Source organism: Geotrypetes seraphini, chromosome 6, assembly GCF_902459505.1.
Source record: "Geotrypetes seraphini chromosome 6, aGeoSer1.1, whole genome shotgun sequence".
In the NCBI taxonomy this organism is placed as follows: domain Eukaryota; kingdom Metazoa; phylum Chordata; class Amphibia; order Gymnophiona; family Dermophiidae; genus Geotrypetes; species Geotrypetes seraphini.
In genome coordinates this window covers 227,789,302-227,806,830 of record NC_047089.1, presented here as the reverse complement: position 1 = coordinate 227,806,830, position 17,529 = coordinate 227,789,302, and the positions used below count along the sequence as shown (strand labels likewise).

Below are 17,529 nucleotides of genomic sequence, written 5' to 3'. Positions count from 1 at the left end.
CTCAGATTCGCCTGCTTTTGGCGTCCCGGGGTCCTCGGGCGCGAGATTTCCTCCAAGTCCTGGGGTCAATGGCGGCGTCCCTGGACGTGGTGAGGTGGGCGCGGGCCCACATGCGTCCTCTTCAGTATGCTCTGCTCCGGAGGTGGTCTCCCCGGAGGCAAGATTTGGATGTTCCGGTTCCCCTGCGAGGCTTGGCGCGCTGCAGTCTGCGCTGGTGGCTCCGGACCCCTCACCTGGTTCAGGGGGTGGGTCTGGATCTCCCGCAGTGGACGGTGCTCCTTACGGATGCGAGTCTCCTCGGTTGGGGGGCTCAGTTTATGGGCCACTCAGCTCGGGGCACCTGGTCCGCGGAGGAGGCCTCCTGGTCGATCAACGAGTTGGAGACCAGAGCGGTCAGGCTGGCGCTGTTAGCTTTCCACTCCCTTTTGCTGGGCAAGTCGGTCAGAGTCCTGTCGGACAATGCCACGGCGGTGGCTTATGTCAATCGTCAGGGGGGCACCAAGAGCACTCCTGTGGCGCAGGAGGCGGCTCGGCTCATGGTTTGGGCGGAGTCCCATCTTCTGGACCTCTCGGCTTCTCATATAGCCGGGGTAGAAAATGTTCAGGCAGACTTCCTCAGTCGTCACTTCCTGGATCCAGGAGAGTGGTTTCTCGGCGCCGGAGCGTTTCGGTTGATAGTGCAAGATTGGGGGCAGCCCCTGATGGACCTGATGGCCACGAGTGGCAACGCCAAAGTGCCCCGCTTCTTCAGTCGTCGCAGGGAAGGGCTGGCCGAGGGTCTGGATGCTCTGGTCCAGCCGTGGCCAACGGAGGGGCTGTTGTATGTGTTCCCTCCTTGGCCGCTGGTGGGCAGAGTGCTTCTTCGCATTGTTCACCATCCGGGTTTGGTGGTGCTGGTGGCTCCGGATTGGCCTCGACGTCCGTGGTATGCGGATCTGGTGAGGCACCTGGTGGCGGTTCCTCTTCCTCTGCCTCTCTCGGACGACCTTCTGATGCAGGGTCCCATTCCCTTGTTCGACCCGTCTCTCTTCTGTCTTACGGCGTGGCTCTTGAAAGGGGTCGCCTTAGCAAGAAGGGATATTCAGACAAGGTGATCGCTACACTGTTGGGGTCCCGGAGGCTTTCTACCTCTCGGGCTTATGTGCGGGTTTGGCGTCTCTTTGAGGAATGGTGTCGGGCGCGGGGAGTGACCTCTTTTCGCGCTTCTCTGCCTAACATTCTAGAGTTCTTGCAGGATGGCCTGGATAGAGGCCTGGCTTGGTCTTCTCTCCGGGTTCATCTTGCGGCCCTGTCGACCTTTCGAGGGTTGGTGTCAGGTCAGCGTTTATCGGCTCTTCCTGATGTGATTCGGTTTCTGCGGGCGGCCAAGTTGCTTAGGCCTCCCCTACGGCCCTCGGTTCCCTCTTGGGATCTTAATCTGGTTCTCTCTGTTTTGGTGCGCCCGCCTTTCGAGCCCTTGGACGACTGTTCTTTGAAGGACCTTACTTTGAAGGCGGTCTTTTTGGTGGCCATTACTTCTGCTAGGCGTATTTCTGAGCTGCAGGCTTTCTCTTGTAGGGCTCCCTTCTTGGAGTTGTCTAGGGAGCGGGTCGTCTTGCGGCCTGTTCCTTCCTTTCTGCCGAAGGTTGTTTCTCCTTTTCATGTCAATCAATCGGTGGTTCTCCCGGTCTTGGGTGGTCGGGAGGGCTCTTCTGAGCAACGGCAGCTGCGCAAGGTGGATGTCGGTCGGGTCCTTCGCTTTGATGTGCAGCGGACCCAGGAATTCCGGAAGTCCGATCATCTCTTTGTCCTCCTGGCTGGTCCTCGTCGGGGAGCTGGCGCTTCTAAGGCTACTATTGCGCGCTGGATCAAGGAGACGATTGCTTCCGCTTATCTTCTGAAACAGCAGCCTGTTCCGGAGTTTCTCAAGGCTCATTCCACTCGGGGTCAGGCGGCTTCTTGGGCTGAGTCGTCGCTCGTGCCTCCGGTGGATATTTGTAAGGCTGCGGTTTGGTCCTCCTTGTATTCTTTTGTTAGACATTATCGGGTAGATGTTCAGGCGCGTCGGGACGCGGTGTTCGGTGAGCGTGTTCTGGTATCGGCCCTTCGGGGGTCCCGCCCGTGAGAGGGACTGCTTTGGTACGTCCCATTCGTAAAGTTAACCTCTACTGGTCTGGAGAGTGCTAAAGAAGGAGAAATTAGGTTCTTACCTGCTAATTTTCTTTCTTTTAGCTTCTCCAGACCAGTAGAGGTCCCCACCCTGTCTGTTGTTGTTGTTGTTGTTGGGGCTGTTTTCGCGGGCAGTTTTTGTTTTTTGCTGCGGGTTCTAGTATTTTTCTAGGGCCGGGGAGAATTAAAGAACAGCGGCTGTGGCTCGGCTGGCTTAGCTGGCGAGCTGTGGGGACATTTTCCTTCGGGTATTTCTCCTCTGCATTTTCCAACAGCATTTGGGTATGTTATTTGTTACTCCTGTTCGGAGTATTGTTTTCTTCCTGTTTTCCAGTTCTTGGTTCTGCTTGGCTATTCGGCAGACTGAGGGAAATAGAGAAGGGAGGATAGTATATACTGTCCCAAAGTTTTGTTTTCAGTCTCCACCTGCTGGTCATGATTAGATATATACCCATTCGTAAAGTTAACCTCTACTGGTCTGGAGAAGCTAAAAGAAAGAAAATTAGCAGGTAAGAACCTAATTTCTCCTTCACAAGCAGTCTTGCTAGAAGAAAACATGAAGTTTCGAGTCGCCCGCACCGCGCATGCGCGAGTGCCTTCTCGCCCAGACCAGGGTGCGTCTCCTCCGTTCTTACTTTTCCGCGGAGCCGAGAAGTCCGTCTTCGACTCTCTGCGCGAAGTTTTCTTCACTTGTGCCTTCTAAGTCCGCAGTTTTGGTTTTATTTGATCTTAATCGCTGATTTTCGTCGTGTTTTATTGTTTTACAAAAAAAAAAATTTTTTTTTTAAATTTCTTCGTTCCGTTAGACCGGGCAGTCCACGTGGCTTCGATCTTGCGGCGGAGCTTTTTCGGCCTATGTCCCAGCCTATCACCGGTTTTAAAAAGTGTGCCAAGTGCTAACACGCGATTTTGCTAACGGACCCTCATCGACACTGTATTCGGTGTCTCGGGCCTGAACATCTCCTGAAATCATGCCGTCCTTGCTCCACACTCACCGCATGTGCTTTCAAGCGCCGTTGCGTTTTGTGGGAATCGCTGTTCATGGAGTTCTCGATGGAGCCGTCAACCTCGAAGAGACCTTCGCCTTCGACATCATCCGCAACTCCATAGCCTACCACCTCTGCGGCGCCGAGTCTCATCAAGCCTGCCTCGTTCGTCCCGGCTCAGACTCTGGCGCCTGCTGTGATGCCTTCCTCAACCTCCTCAGGTCATGTAGCTCAGCAGCCCATTCCCCCAGTAGTGTTGAAAGTGCCCAAGACCTCGAAGTCCAAGCACTCACACACTGCTCCAAGGGAGCGCGAGGCCCGCGCAGGTGGTCCCATTTCAGTTGCGGATCCATCCTTGCCGGCCTCGTTCCAGACCATGCTACAGGAGCAATTCATCGAGCTCTTTACCATGATGGGGCCTCAGCTTCTTTCCCAAATCCAGCCTGGGCACGTGGAGGCCTGCCGTGAGGTCGAGCCCCCTCCAGTGCCTCAGCAGGGAACACACTGTCAACAGGGAGCAGAGTCTCTGCGAGTGTCGTCTGGCAACAATGCACTCATGCAAGGAGCAGAGTCTTTGCCCATGCCTCCATTGAAACTGATGCACTCGATGCAAGGAGAAGAGTCTTTGCGAGTGCCTCTGTTGGAGCCAATTCACTCGATGCAAGGAGCAGAATCTTTGCGAGTGCCTCTGTTGGAGCTGATTCACTCGATGCAAGGAGCAGTCTTTGCGAATGCCTCTATTGGAACCGATCACCCCGACGGGGTTTGAGCCTTTACGGCAACCACCCCTACTTCGATCAACCACTTCCAGCCCCATCCACTACCTGGGGACCTCAGCGATGACCTACTCGCCTCGCCCATCGAGGCACTCCTCGAGGCACTCGTCCAGACAGGCCTCGCCTCATCGGAAGCAAGCATACCTGGAGTATTCACCACCGACCACTACTCCTCCACCGATGCCGGAGCTCGAGGACACAATGGGATCTCTCTCACCATCTCGATCCCTGTCCCCAATGGATCCGGAGGCCTCGACCTCTTCGAGCCCGTCTCGAGGCCCTGCAATGGCCGACCAACTGTCCTTCTCCTCGTTCCTTCGACGGATGGCTGATGACATGGAGGTCCCCCTGGATACGGGGTCCAAATTCTCGAAACAGTACCTGGAGACTATGCGCCTCCCTCAACCACCGGCGGAGTCCCTAAAGCTTCCCTTACACAAGCTATTGGACCAGACCTTTGCACGGTGCCTCGCGACATCTTATTTGATCCCTGCGGTGCCGGGTAAGTTAGACACCAGATACCGCACTGTTCATCGTAAGGGATTCGACGGCTCTCAGCTCTCCCACCAATCCTTGCTAGTGGAGTCCTCACTGAAGCGGTCCCATCCCTCCCAGGTCTACGCCTCCGTCCCACCTGGTAGAGAGGGAAAGACCATGGCAGGAGAGTTTACCAGAACTCCATGATGGCCTCGAGAGTCCTGAATTACAACTTCCACTTCACAACATATTTGGAGTTCCTTTTGTCTGTACTCCAGAAGTTCATGCCCTACGTGGATCCTAGGGCACAATTCGAGTACCAGGAGGCGCTGGCTTCGTTATCCCAGCTCTGGGTGCAGCTTATGCAATCCTCCTACGATGCCTTTGAGTTCGGGGCTCGGGCCGCAGTATGTTTGGTGGCTATGCGCCGGCTGGCGTGGCTGAGGACAATCGACATGGACCCCAACCTCCAGGACAGGCTTGCCAATGTTCCATGCGCTGGCATCGACCTCTTTGATGAGTCCATCGAGGCGGTAACCAAGAAGCTCTCAGACCATGAGAAATCATTCCAGTCCATCCTGCGTCCGAAGCCCAGGCCTGCTCATCCTCGTCAATCACGCCCGCCGCTGATCTACCAGCAGCGTTACCCCCCCGAAACAGGCTCCCTCCATCCGGCAGCCTGTGAAGAGGCAGCACCCACAGAAACATCAGCAAAAGCCTCAGCAAAAGCCTCAACCATCTGCTGTTCCTAAGGCTCCTCAGCCCTTTTGACTGTCTCAAAGAGAGCATAACCTCTGTTGTTCTACCTTTTTCAGCAACTCCACCTATCGGAGGTCGCCTCCACCATTTTTTCCATCGATGGATGACTATCACCACCGACCTCTGGGTCCTCTCCATCGTCAAGGAGGGATTCTCCCTTCAATTCCACCAGATTCCTCCGGAACATCCTCCAAGAGAGTATTCTTCCAACTTGACGCAGACCACCCTTCTTCTTCGGGAAGCCCAGGCCTTGCTGCAGCTCGGAGCTGTCGAACCGGTCCCTCGGGACCAACAGAACAAGGGGTTTTACTCCCAGTACTTCCTTGTCCCGAAGAAGACCGGCGATCTGCGACCCATTTTGGACCTCAGAGTGTTCAGCAAGTTTCTGGTCAGAGAAAAGTTTTGCATGTTGACTTTGGCATCCCTGTATCCCCTCATCGAGCAGAACGACTGGTTATACTCTCTGGACCTGAAGGAGGCCTACACTCACATTCCCATTCATCTGGCCTCACGCCGATTCCTCAGATTCCGGGTGGGACATCTTCATCTTCAATACCGAGTGCTTCCCTTCGGCCTGGCCTCATCCCCCAGAGTCTTCACCAAGAGCCTGGTAGTGGTAGCCACAGCACTCAGGAACCACAGTCTCCAGGTGTTTCCTTACATGGACGACTGGCTCATCAAGGATTCCACGTCTCAGGGAGTCGCCTTCGCGACCCAGAAGACAATTTGGTTATTACAACATCTGGGATTCGAGATAAACATTCCAAAATCCCACTTACAGCCCTCCCAGACTCTCCCCTTCATCGGGGCGATCCTGGATACTACCCAACTCCGAGCGTTCTTCCCTCCCCCATGCATGGAGGCTCTTCTTCACCTCTTCCATTCAGTGTCCTCTTGCCCTTCTATCTCAGCGAGACAGATGATGGTCCTGCTATACCACATGGCCTCTACAGTACATGTGACTCAGTTTACCAGGCTTCACCTCAGGACGCCTCAGTGGACCTTGGCGTCTCAGTGGTCCCAGACGTCTGACCCTCTGACTCAACACATCCAGGTCACTCCTGCTCTGCAACAGTCTCTTCGCTGGTGGATGCTATCCTCCAATCTCTCCAGAGGCTTGTTGTTCCAAACCCCCCGCCATCAGAAAGTCCTCACGACCAACTCGTCGACTTATGCTCGGGGGGCTCATCTGGACGGCCTCCAAACCCAGGGTCACTGGACATCAATCTCCTAGAACTCAGGGCGATCTTCAACGCTCTCCAGACCTTTCAACATCTCCTTCGCGACCAGGTTGTCCTCATTCGCACAGACAACCAGGTCGCCATGTACTATGTGAACAAGCAGGGAGGCACGAGATCGGCCTCCCTCTGCCAGGAAGCTGTGAAAGTGTGGGATTGGGCGACTCGCAACAACACCTTCCTCAGAGCAGTCTACATTCAAGGGGCGGACAATGCCTTAGCAGACAGCTTGAGCCGTCTTCTACAACCTCACGAGTGGACCCTCAACTCCATGCCCCTTCATCACATCTTCTCCCTGTGGGGAACGCCTTAAATAGACCTCTTCGCAGCCCCCCACAACTTCAAACTGCCTCACTTCTGCTCCAGGATCTACAACCCTCAGCGCCTCGAGGCAGATGCATTCCTCCTGGACTGGACGAATCGCTTTCTATATGTGTTTCCGCCATTTCCTCTATTCAAAAGACTCTGGTCAAGCTGAAGTCAGACCATGCCACCATGATCCTGATTGCTTCACGGTGGCCCAGACAACCTTGGTACTCCCTTCTACTTCAACTCAGCAGCAGGGAGCCATACCCTCTACCAGTTTTTCCATCTCTGCTTACACAGCATCAGGGATCTCTACTTCACCCCAAACTGCATTCTCTACACCTTACAGCTTGGTTCCTCTCAACGTAACCCCTCTACAGTTTTCCCAACTTGTGAGGGACGTCTTGGAAGCTTCAAGGAAGCCTACTACCAGACAATGCTACCACCAAAAATGGAATAGATTCTCTGTGTGGTGTGTTTCTCAGCTTCAGGAGCCTCAACATTCCTCCTTGCCTTCAGTTTTGGACTACCTTTTGCACCTGTCTCAGTCTGGCCTCAAATCTTCCTCCATACGAGTCCACCTCAGTGCAATTGCTGCTTTCCATCAGCCTCTTCAAGGGAAACCTCTCTCTGCTCCTCCTGTGGTTTCCAGATTCATGAAAGGACTTTTCCATGTCAATCCTCCCCTCAAACCGCCTCCAGTGGTTTGGGACCTCAATGTTGTTCTCTCACAGCTTATGAAACCTCCATTTGAACCTCTTCACAAGGCTCACCTGAAGTATCTCACTTGGAAGGTGGTGTTTCTCATTGGCCTCACTTCCGCTCGACGAGTCAGTGAGCTCCAAGCCTTGGTCGCGGACCCACCTTTTACAGTCTTCCATCATGACAAGGTGGTTCTCCGCACCCATCCGAAATTTTTCCCGAAAGTTGTCTCGGAATTTCATCTTAACCAATCCATCGTTCTGCCAGTGTTCTTTCCGAAGCCACACTCTCACTCTGGAGAATCTGCTCTTCATACTCTGGACTGTAAGCGTGCTTTGGTTTTCTACCTAGAACGCACCAAACCTCACAGAACTGCTCCCCAACTTTTCATCTCCTTCGATCCGAACAAGTTGGGATGCTCCGTTTCCAAGCGCACCATCTTCAACTGGATGGCGGCTTGCATCTCATTCTGCTATTCCCAGGCTGGATTGTCCCTTGACAAAAAAATCACAGCCCATAAGGTCAGAGCTTTGGCAGCTTCTGAGGCCTTCCTCAGATCGACACCGATTGAGGAGATTTGTAAAGCTGCCACTTGGTCCTCGGTTCATACTTTCACTTCTCACTATTGCCTGGATACTTTCTTATAGAAACATAGAAATAGATGGCAGATAAGGGCCACGGCCCATCTAATCTGCCCACCCCAATGACCCTCTCCTACCTTTCTCTGTGAATAGATCCCACGTGTCTATCCCATTTGGCCTTAAAATCAGGCACACTGCTGGCCTCAATAACCTGAAGTGGAAGACTATTCCAGCGATCAACCACCCTTTCAGTGAAAAAGAATTTCCTGGTGTCCCCGTGCAGTTTCCCGCCCTTGATTTTCCACGGATGCCCCCTTATTGCCGCGGGACCCTTGAAAAAGAAGATATCTTCTTCCACCTCGATGCGGCCCGTGAGATACTTGAATGTCTCGATCATGTCACCCCTCTCTCTGCGTTCCTCGTGTGAGTACAGCTGCAACTTATCCAGCCGTTCCTCGTACGGGAGATCCTTGAGTCCCGAGACCATCCGGGTGGCCATTCTCTGGACCGATTCCAGTCTCAGCACATCCTTACGGTAATGCGGCCTCCAGAATTGCACACAGTATTCCAGGTGGGGCCTCACCATGGATCTATACAATGGCATAATGACTTCAGGCTTATGGCTGACGAAACTCCTGCGTATGTAACCTATGATTTGCCTTGCCTTGGATGAAGCTTGCTCTACTTGATTGGCAGTCTTCATGTTCTCACTGACGATCACCCCTAAGTCTCGTTCTGCTTCAGTTCTTGTTAGGATCTCACCATTAAGGGTGTATGTCTTGCATTGATTTTGGCTGCCCAGGTGCATGACTTTGCATTTTTTGGCATTGAAGCTGAGTTGCCAGGACCTAGACTAGCGCTCCAGTAGGAGTAGGTCGTGCATCATGTTGTCGGACATTGAATTTATGTCTGTTGTGCTTTTGCCCACTACATTGCTTAGTTTGGCGTCATCAGCGAATAATGTACCTTGCAGCCCTTCTGCCAAGTCTCTTATAAAGATGTTGAATAGGATCGGGCCCAGGACCGAGCCCTGCGGCACTCCACTGATTACCTCCGTCATTTCGGAGGGGGGGTGTTCACCACAACCCTCTGAAGCCTACCTCCAAGCCAGTTCCCAACCCATTTTGTCAATGTGTCGCCCAATCCCAGACAGGATGGACAGTTTGACCAAACAGTATTACAAAATTTATTCTCCTAAGTTGCCAACTCTCCCACCATCCCACTATGGTTAGCTTGGAGGTCACCCATTAGTGAGAATACCTGCCTGCTTGTCCTGGGATAAAGCAATGTTACTTACCGTAACAGTTGTTATCCAGGGACAGCAGGCAGCTATTCTCACATCCCACCCACCTCCCCTGGGTTGGCTTCTCTGCTAGCTATCTGAACTAAGGAGACGCGCCCTGGTCTGGGCGGGAAGGCACTCGCGCATGCGCGGTGCGGACGACTCAAAACTTAGGAGTTTTCTTCAAGCAAGACTGCTTGTGAAGCGTCTGCATCGGGGCTCTGTTGGATCACGTCACCCATTGTGAGAATAGCTGCCTGCTGTCCCTGGATAACAACTGTTACAGTAAGTAACATTGCTTTTTCTTCCTTTCCCCATGTACACCATCTTTATTTCCCTCCTGCTCCATTCATCCATGTCCAACCATTCTCCTTTTATTTCCACTCCCCCACTAGTAGCATCTCTTTCACTCCTCTCCCTCCCATCCCCTAGCCCAGGGGTAGGCAATTCCGGTCCTCGAGAGCCACAGGTAGGTCAGGTTTTCAGGATATCCACAATGAATATGTATGAGATGGATTTGCATGCAGTGCCTCCTTGAGATGGAAATCTATCTCATTCATATTTATTGTGGATGTCCTGAAATCCTGACCTGCCTGTAGCTCTCGAGGATTGGAATTGCCTACCCCTGCCCTAGCCCAAGGGTCAACAACCGTTTTAAAGCAAAGAGCCATTTTATCTTAAATGTTTGACCCAAGATTTATAAAGTTACAAGTTTATTTAAAATTTCTTATACCGCCTAATCAGACTTCTAGGCAGTGTACAAAATCATAAAAACATACATTGGCTAAAATACAAACTTAAAATGACAAGGCTTCTTTAGGGATGACTACTACAGAGACATTTAAAACCTTGACAAATGGAGACTGAAGGTAAAAAGCAAGAACTACAATATTCAAAGTAAAAGATAACGTTTAGGGGAAAAACAGTAGGAGTGGATGCTGAAGGTAAAATCATTCTAGGTCACTTTTACAAGGGCAGTTAGGTCTCAAGGGTGTCAAGAAATAGAAATGTTTTCAACTTTGTCTTGAATTGACTAAGGATTGATTCATCTCATAAATAAGCCACAATGGGTAGAGAACGGGGTTTGAGATATTCCCGTTCTCTCATTCTCTTCCCTCTTCAAGTTCTATCTTCTCTCCCCCCCTTTCTCCCTTCCAACTCCAGGTCTCTGCACATCCCTCCCTCCCTCCTCCCCCCAAAAAAAACTATAGACAAGGCTCTCTCCCCTCGCCAAGCCCTAACGCTTTAATCTCCCTCCAAACCCATGATTCCCCCTCCCCCCATGGGCCTACCGGGTCTAACGCGGGGTTCTTGTGAGACAGGTGCATGGCCCTCTCATAGCAACTCAACCCTACACTGCCCCGCTCCATCATGTATAGATAGGACCCCCTCACATTGGGCCTACTGAAGTACCTGGTGGTCCAGCATGGGTTTTCATGGCAGGAGCACAACCCTTTTGCTCCTGCTGCCTTCTGAAATGGCTGCTGCAACCTTTTGTGGCATTTCCTGTAGTACCACAAGCTGCTGCTAAAGGTCGCAGCAGCCATTTTAGAAGGCAGCTGTGAGGAGACGGGAGAGAGGGCTGCACTCTTGCCATGAAAACCCCTGCAGGACCACCAGGTACTTCAGAAAGTCTATGAGAGAAGTCTATGAGGCTATGAGAGAAGAGCCGCATGTTGCCGACCCCTGCCCTAGCCTATGCAGCATCTTTTCCCTCCCTCCTTCCCCATATCCTCTACAAGCCCGTGCAGCATCTCTTTTCCTCCCTTCCCAAATCCTCCCAGTCTGTGCAACATCTCTTTTCCTCCCTTCCCAACTCCCCCAGCCCGTGCAGCATCTTCTTCCCTTCCCACCCTCCCATGCAGCATCAGGCCGATGGCAGCATTCTTTCGCTCCTCCATGCTGCTGGCAGCTGACTCAGAAGCTTTCCCTTTAACATGTTTGCATCAGAGGGAAGGTTTTCGGGTCATCCACCAGCAGCATTAAAAAAGGACCTCTTCCAGCAGCCTGAAAAGAGTGAGCAAAAGTGGCAGGATATGATCTTGAGGCCTGAGAAAGGTACCACACCCATGGGAGCCCCAAACAAAGACCCATCCCCGTGAGTCTAGAGGGGATCCCCGAGGGCCTGGAAGGGATCCCTGTGGACTCAACGGGATTCCCATTGCCCCCGTTCCCGTGCTGCTCTCTAAACTGAAGTCAGCGAGGACTTGAAGGTTTCGCAGTTACCCATGGAGACTGTTCAGTCAGTCATTGCAGCGTTTGCTCTCAAGGGAATTCCTGATGTCTTTGGATTTGACAGAGGCATATCTCCATATTCTGATTTTTCCAGAACCCAGCATGTTTTTAAGATTCCATGTTCTTGGGCAGCACTTCCAGTTTTCCACCCTTCCCTTCTGGCTTACAATGGCGCCGCATACCTTTACCAAGGTAATGATGGAAGCGATGGAGGGGCACCCTCATTAGATGACAGCCCGATCAGGACTCTGTCCAAGACAAGGAGAGAAGGTGGTGACTCAAGTCCAGCTGTTGCAAGACCTGGGTTGGATTGTCAACTTCTGAAAGAGTCACTTGGAGCTGATTTAGAACTTGGAATACCTTGGACTCTGTTTCAACACAGCTGAAGGCCATATTGTTCTTCCCGAGCCACACAAATGGAAGCTCATAAAACAGATAGACTTCTTGATAATGCCAACTCAGATGACATGGCATTATGTTCAGGTTCTAGGATTGATGACAACGATCAGTGAGGTGGTCCATTGAGTGAAGACTCATTTGTGTCCCTTCCAGAAGGCTCTGTTGTTCCACTGGTCTCCATTATTGGATTCATTCCAGAAACCGCTGGCTTGGACAGTAGAAACTTGGCAGAGCTTGTGTTGGTGACTGTGATGAGTCCCTGGCAAGTGATGTTCCGCTCCATATTGCCCTGTGGACAATTCTGATGACAGACACCATTTTAGGGCTGGGGAGGCCATTGTCTAGGTCAGTGGTTCCCAACCCTGTCCTGGAGGACCACCAGGCCAATCGGGTTTTCAGGATAGCCCTAATGAATATACATTGAGCAGATTTGCATGCCTGTCATTTCCATTATATGCAAAACTCTCTCATGCATATTCATTAGGGCTAGCCTGAAAACCCAATTGGCCTGGTGGTCTTCCAGGACAGGGTTGGGAACCACTGGTCTAGGACACTCAATCCAAGGCAAATGGACTCTGTCACAGAAGTGGTCCATAAACTGATTAGAGTTATGGGCCATTTGGCTCGCCCTGAAAACACTGGAGAAAATTCTGGAAGGCAAAGCAGTCAGGGTTTTTTCAGACAATGTCATGGTGGTGGCTTATGTCAGTCAGGCTCAGGTGGCATTCAACTGCATAGGTGGGGACGTCCAATGATCAACCTCATGGTGTTGGTGGACAACAAAAAAAGTGGACCAATTTTTCAGCAGAAAATTTGAGCCAGGAAGCAATGGATTGGATGCTCTGGTTCAGCCATGGCCAGTAAAGGATCTCCTGTAAGTGTTTCTCCTGGGGCCCATGATAGGCCAGATCATAAGAACATAAGCAAATACCTCTGCTGGGTCAGACCTGAGGTCTATCGTGCCCAGCAGTCCGTTCATGCGGCGGCCCAACAGGTCCAGGACCTGTGCAGTAATCCTCTATCTATACCCCTCTATCCCCTTTTCCAAAAGATAGCAAATCTTCTTGGGCAGGTAATCCTGATGGCTGCAGATTGGCTCAGGTGGCTGTGGTACAGGATCTAGTGTGCCTGCAATAAGACAGAGGTCTCAAGCTTCCAGTGCATATGGATCTTCTGTCACAAGGTCCAGTTCCCATAGAGCAGTATATTGTAAACTGTGTGCCTCTTAAGATTTCTGGTGTTCCGCGACACACTGGGGAAGAGGAGAGGCGCCAGCTGACTGCTTACTGTTCTGTAGGCAATCAGCCAGCGCCAGTGCCTCTTCCCTGCTGGCACCCCCCACTGGCGGCTCAGGGCCTGACTGGAGGGCCTTCGCCCATGTGTGGATGTCGATGTGATGATGTCACACATGCGTGTGATGTCATCACGGCAACATCCGTGTACTTCCGGATGCCTCGAGCCGCAGCCACTACATTTAGTATGCTGTGGCTCAACAAAGTTTGTGGGTCACTGCCATAGAGAGTCCGGAACACTTTGGTCTTGCAGCAGCTTGGCTCTTGAGTGTGCAGCTCTAGTGCAAAAAAGCTATTTGGAGATGGTTATTGCTACCCTCCTTAAAGTAAAAAGCCCAGCGCCATTGCTGCTTATGCTAAGGCCTGGAGGTTGTTTCATCATTGGTGCGCAAAAACTCAGATGGAATCCTCAACAGCACCAGTGTCAGTGGTCTTGGCTTTTCTGCAACTTGGCCTTGAAAATGGGCTGGCAGTGTGATCCCATAGAGTGCAAGTGCAGGTTCTTGTGTTTCAGAGGCTGGTTGGGCAGAGGTTCCTTAGCTTTGCATCCTATCATAGATTTTTGAAGGGGTGCTCCAGTTGAGGCCTCCAGTAAGATAATAGTTTCCTTTGTGGAACCCTTAACATCATTTTGAAGGGTGCTCAGTAACTTCCATTTTGAGCTGTTGTAGGAGGCAGCATTGCTGAATCTAACAGTGAAGACAGTTTTTCTCATAGCCATCATCTCTGCGAGAAGAGTGTTAGAGATACAGGCACTGTCATGCAGAGAGCTGTTCCTCAGATTTACAGAAGCAGGTGTTTTGCTTCGTACTGTTTGTTTTGAAGAAGGTAGTATTATCTTACCATGTCAATCGGGAATTCAGGCTGCCTGCTGTTCAGACCATGGGTTCCAAATAGAGGGTCAAATGTTTGCAACTATTGGATATACAGAGAGTTCTTCTTAGATATGAATTTTGTCTTTCAGGTCATTTCTATGTCTTAAACAATGCTACTAAGCTGGGCAAGCCAGCATCTAAAGCATTCATTTTCAGATGGATTTGAATGGCTATTTCATCATTGTACATTGGCTGTGGGAAACAGACACCAAGTTTCTTGAGAGCACACTCCACTAGGAGTGTATCATCTTCATGGGTGGAGATGTGAGCCATTTTTCTTGAAGAAATTTGTAGAGCAACCACATGGTCTACTCTCCGTACGTTTATAAAGTTTTTCAGGGTGGATGTGGCAACATGAGATGATTACGCTTTTTGCTTCTTGGTGTTAAGGGCAGCCTCATCTGTCCCACCCTAGTCTCAGAAAATGGCTTTGATATGTCATCTATAGTCAGAACTCCTAGATACATTATACCAGAATGGAACATTAGGTTCTTACCTTGATAATCTTCCTTCTGGTAGATGTGTCTAGGATTCCTGACAGTTAGAATTTGCCTATTTACTGTTTTGGACAGAGTGATGTACACAGCTGGAGATCTTCTCCTGCCAGTCTTAAATGAAGAGTAGAATATTGAATGAAAAGAAAAAAGATTATATGGTGAATCTTTTAGAGCTCCATAAGTGTTAGTGCTGATTGCACTTTGACAAGTAAGTGGGAGTGGGGGGTTTGTTCTACCTGGAGTTACATTAACTTGGTTCAATTTTGTTTTACAGAGCAGAACAGAAATGTGTTAGCAGAGGTGTTCCCCATTACCTCTCCTTATTTCTTATGTTGTAATGAGGCTTGATTGCTTTGGTACAAACTGAAGAGGGCATTACAGTCATGGGTGAAGGAGGTAGCACTGAAGAATGTAAATTTCATCCTTCTGTAATACAACTTGCAAGCATGGGCAATCTATAGTCAGGACTCCTAGACACATCTACCAGAAAGAAGATTATCAAGTTAAGAACCTAATCTTCTGCTTTTACCCTAGCCGGCAGTAATCCCAAAATGGCTGCTGCAACCTCCAACAGCATTCTCATGAGATTGAACTACAAGACACAGAATGGATAAGAGTGACTGGGGATCCAATAGAAAAGATTGCTATTGAGATGCCTGTTGAAAAACATTGCATTTTTTAGTAGGTTTCTATTTGTTTAATTTTTAAGTTGCTTGTATAAAAATATTTTCAAGCTTGTTTTATTTGTAGTTTTATTGCTTTTTTAATGCTTTTACTTTTGATTGTTCAAACATTTTATTGCAGTAACTTTACCTCTGTTGTACCTTGTCTTGGGTACTCTGTGAAAGGGATGTCATAAGCTGTTAAGTATATTAACTAAACATTGATACATTTTGAAAGTGAAAATCCAGCAATGAAGACATGGTATAGAGGTATTGTTTTGGCTTTTAAAGTTGTTGAATTTAGTTACCTGACTATGAATTGGCAATAAAACTGAATTTAAGCAATAACTGAAGCCTTGCAAACATAGTTTATGTAAAATTTAAAACTTAATTCTAACTTTCTTTTCTTAGATTCCAGCACATCCACCTGGGCCACCAATTGGTGCTCTTCAACCACCACTTGCATTCTCGCCTCATCTAAGTATGCCACCTCCAGGGTTTGCACCTGGTGTACCTCCTCCACCCCCACCACCATTCATGAGACCTGGATTTAACCCACTTCATTTACCACCAGGTATTTTTTGCTTGGAATGCTAATATTCTCAGTTCAGGTAGAATTTTTGAGATGATTTGACAGTTCACAAGGTTTATTGTTTTGGGCAGTGTCTCTCAAACTGTATACCAAGGCACAGTGATGTGCCTTGAAGAGATTCCAGAATTTTATTTTATTTTTAAAAATTCCCTTCATAAGCATACAGTAGAATAGATGACATGTATGTTGTATATTTTATGAGTGTTTGTGTGCGTAAGGTTACAACCATCCAGACAAGCATCTTTTTTTACATGATTGGTCCTTGAAAACTAACGGGAAGTAATTGTATTTTTTTACTTTAAATCTTTTTTATTAACAAGAAAGAAAACACAATCAAACAATGGCAAAAGGACAAGCAAGGCATTGTTGTATAAGAAGGGTTACCCGCTATTGAGGACTGGACTCTTATGTCCTCAATGACCACAGAAGAAGATCCCCCTGCAACCCCCCCAGCCCCTCCCGCCTCCCAGTCCCCAAATTCAACAGTACAAAGAGCACTTTGTATCAGATAGGTGGGTGAGGATACAGCTGAAGACTGTTTAAAATAAGACTACGACTCCTTGGAGATAAAGCGTCCAAATAAGGAGACCAAGTGTTGACAAAGTCTCTACTTCTACGATGAGAAGAGGAAGCCATGCAGGCCTCCCAACTCATCAGTTGATGCAGTTTATTTCTCCAATACCAGGGAGGAACATCACTTGGTAGACTGGTATAGTCCTTACAAATGGGTAATATGCCTCACTGCTACCAGTAGGTGGAGACTGAGATCAAACTTGTATATCAGTATAGCATGCTCCTCTTGCTACTCCAGTTTTCCTCAGTTTCTGGTAGCAAGTGGTAAGTCTTTTCAGCTCCTCTAGCACTGTTGGAACTTTGTTTGTGGACTCCTGGTTCCCCTTTTTGTGCCGGATAGAGCTTGGGTGGGTTCTGTTTGCGGTGTTAAACCCAGTGGGTCTCGTCCTGGGTTCCTCCCCCCACCTTCCTTCACCTCCCCATATTTTTGTAGTGGGCCTCAGCAGGCGGCTTGACCCCCTGGTTGGTCAGCCCTCCAGTCTGTTCTGACTAAGTAAAAAGAAATAACAAAAAGAAATTCTGAGGTGTGTCGGTCTAAAGAGCTCATTTCCCTTTATAACTGCCCATTTTCTGTGTTTTTTCTCAACTAACTGGCACTTTCTTTAGCACTCTCCAGACCAGTAGAGGTTAATCTTTACGAATGGGTATATATCCAATCATGACCAGCAGGTGGAGACTGAAAACAAAACTGTGGAATACTATATAAGATATTCCCTTCTCTATTCTCATCAGTCTTCTTTCAGTCTCCAGCAGGTTTTGAGTGAGCTGTACCCTTTTCCCTTGGTAGGGCTGTTGGAATTTGTTTAGGGGGTTTTTTAGTCCCTGTTTTTGGCCAGACAGAGCTTGGGTGGACCCTGTTTGGGGGTCCATCTGATCTCAGGGGTGTCAAACCCGGCGTCCCTCCCCCCACTTCCTCTACCTCTCCACATTTTTTTAGAGGAGCCTCAGCAATAAGCCTTGCCCCCTAAATCAAGCAAGGCATATTGCTTTGAGAGCCTATGAAGTCTTCTAAAAAAACCCCAAACAAACCTGAGGTAGTTCTGGTCTGGAGGGTTGTTTCCCTTTAAGAAAACTGTATTTTACTGTATTTTTCATCTAACCGGCACTTTATTTCTAGCTAGGTCGCGTAAGGAGCAATGAGCACTTCAC

The 17,529-nt window shown here is 49.6% G+C and overlaps 1 protein-coding gene across 6 annotated transcripts in view; it reads left to right on the top strand.

The window, feature by feature from the left end:
- SCAF4 (SR-related CTD associated factor 4) overlaps window positions 1–17,529 on the top strand; it is a 375,178-nt gene that overhangs the window by 260,549 nt on the left and 97,100 nt on the right. For all 6 annotated transcript variants that reach the window (XM_033949802.1, XM_033949800.1, XM_033949803.1 and 3 more), the window contains one exon: window positions 15,627–15,789. In XM_033949802.1, the coding sequence (XP_033805693.1) occupies window positions 15,627–15,789 (163 nt within the window). The remainder of the gene's footprint in view (window positions 1–15,626; window positions 15,790–17,529) is intronic.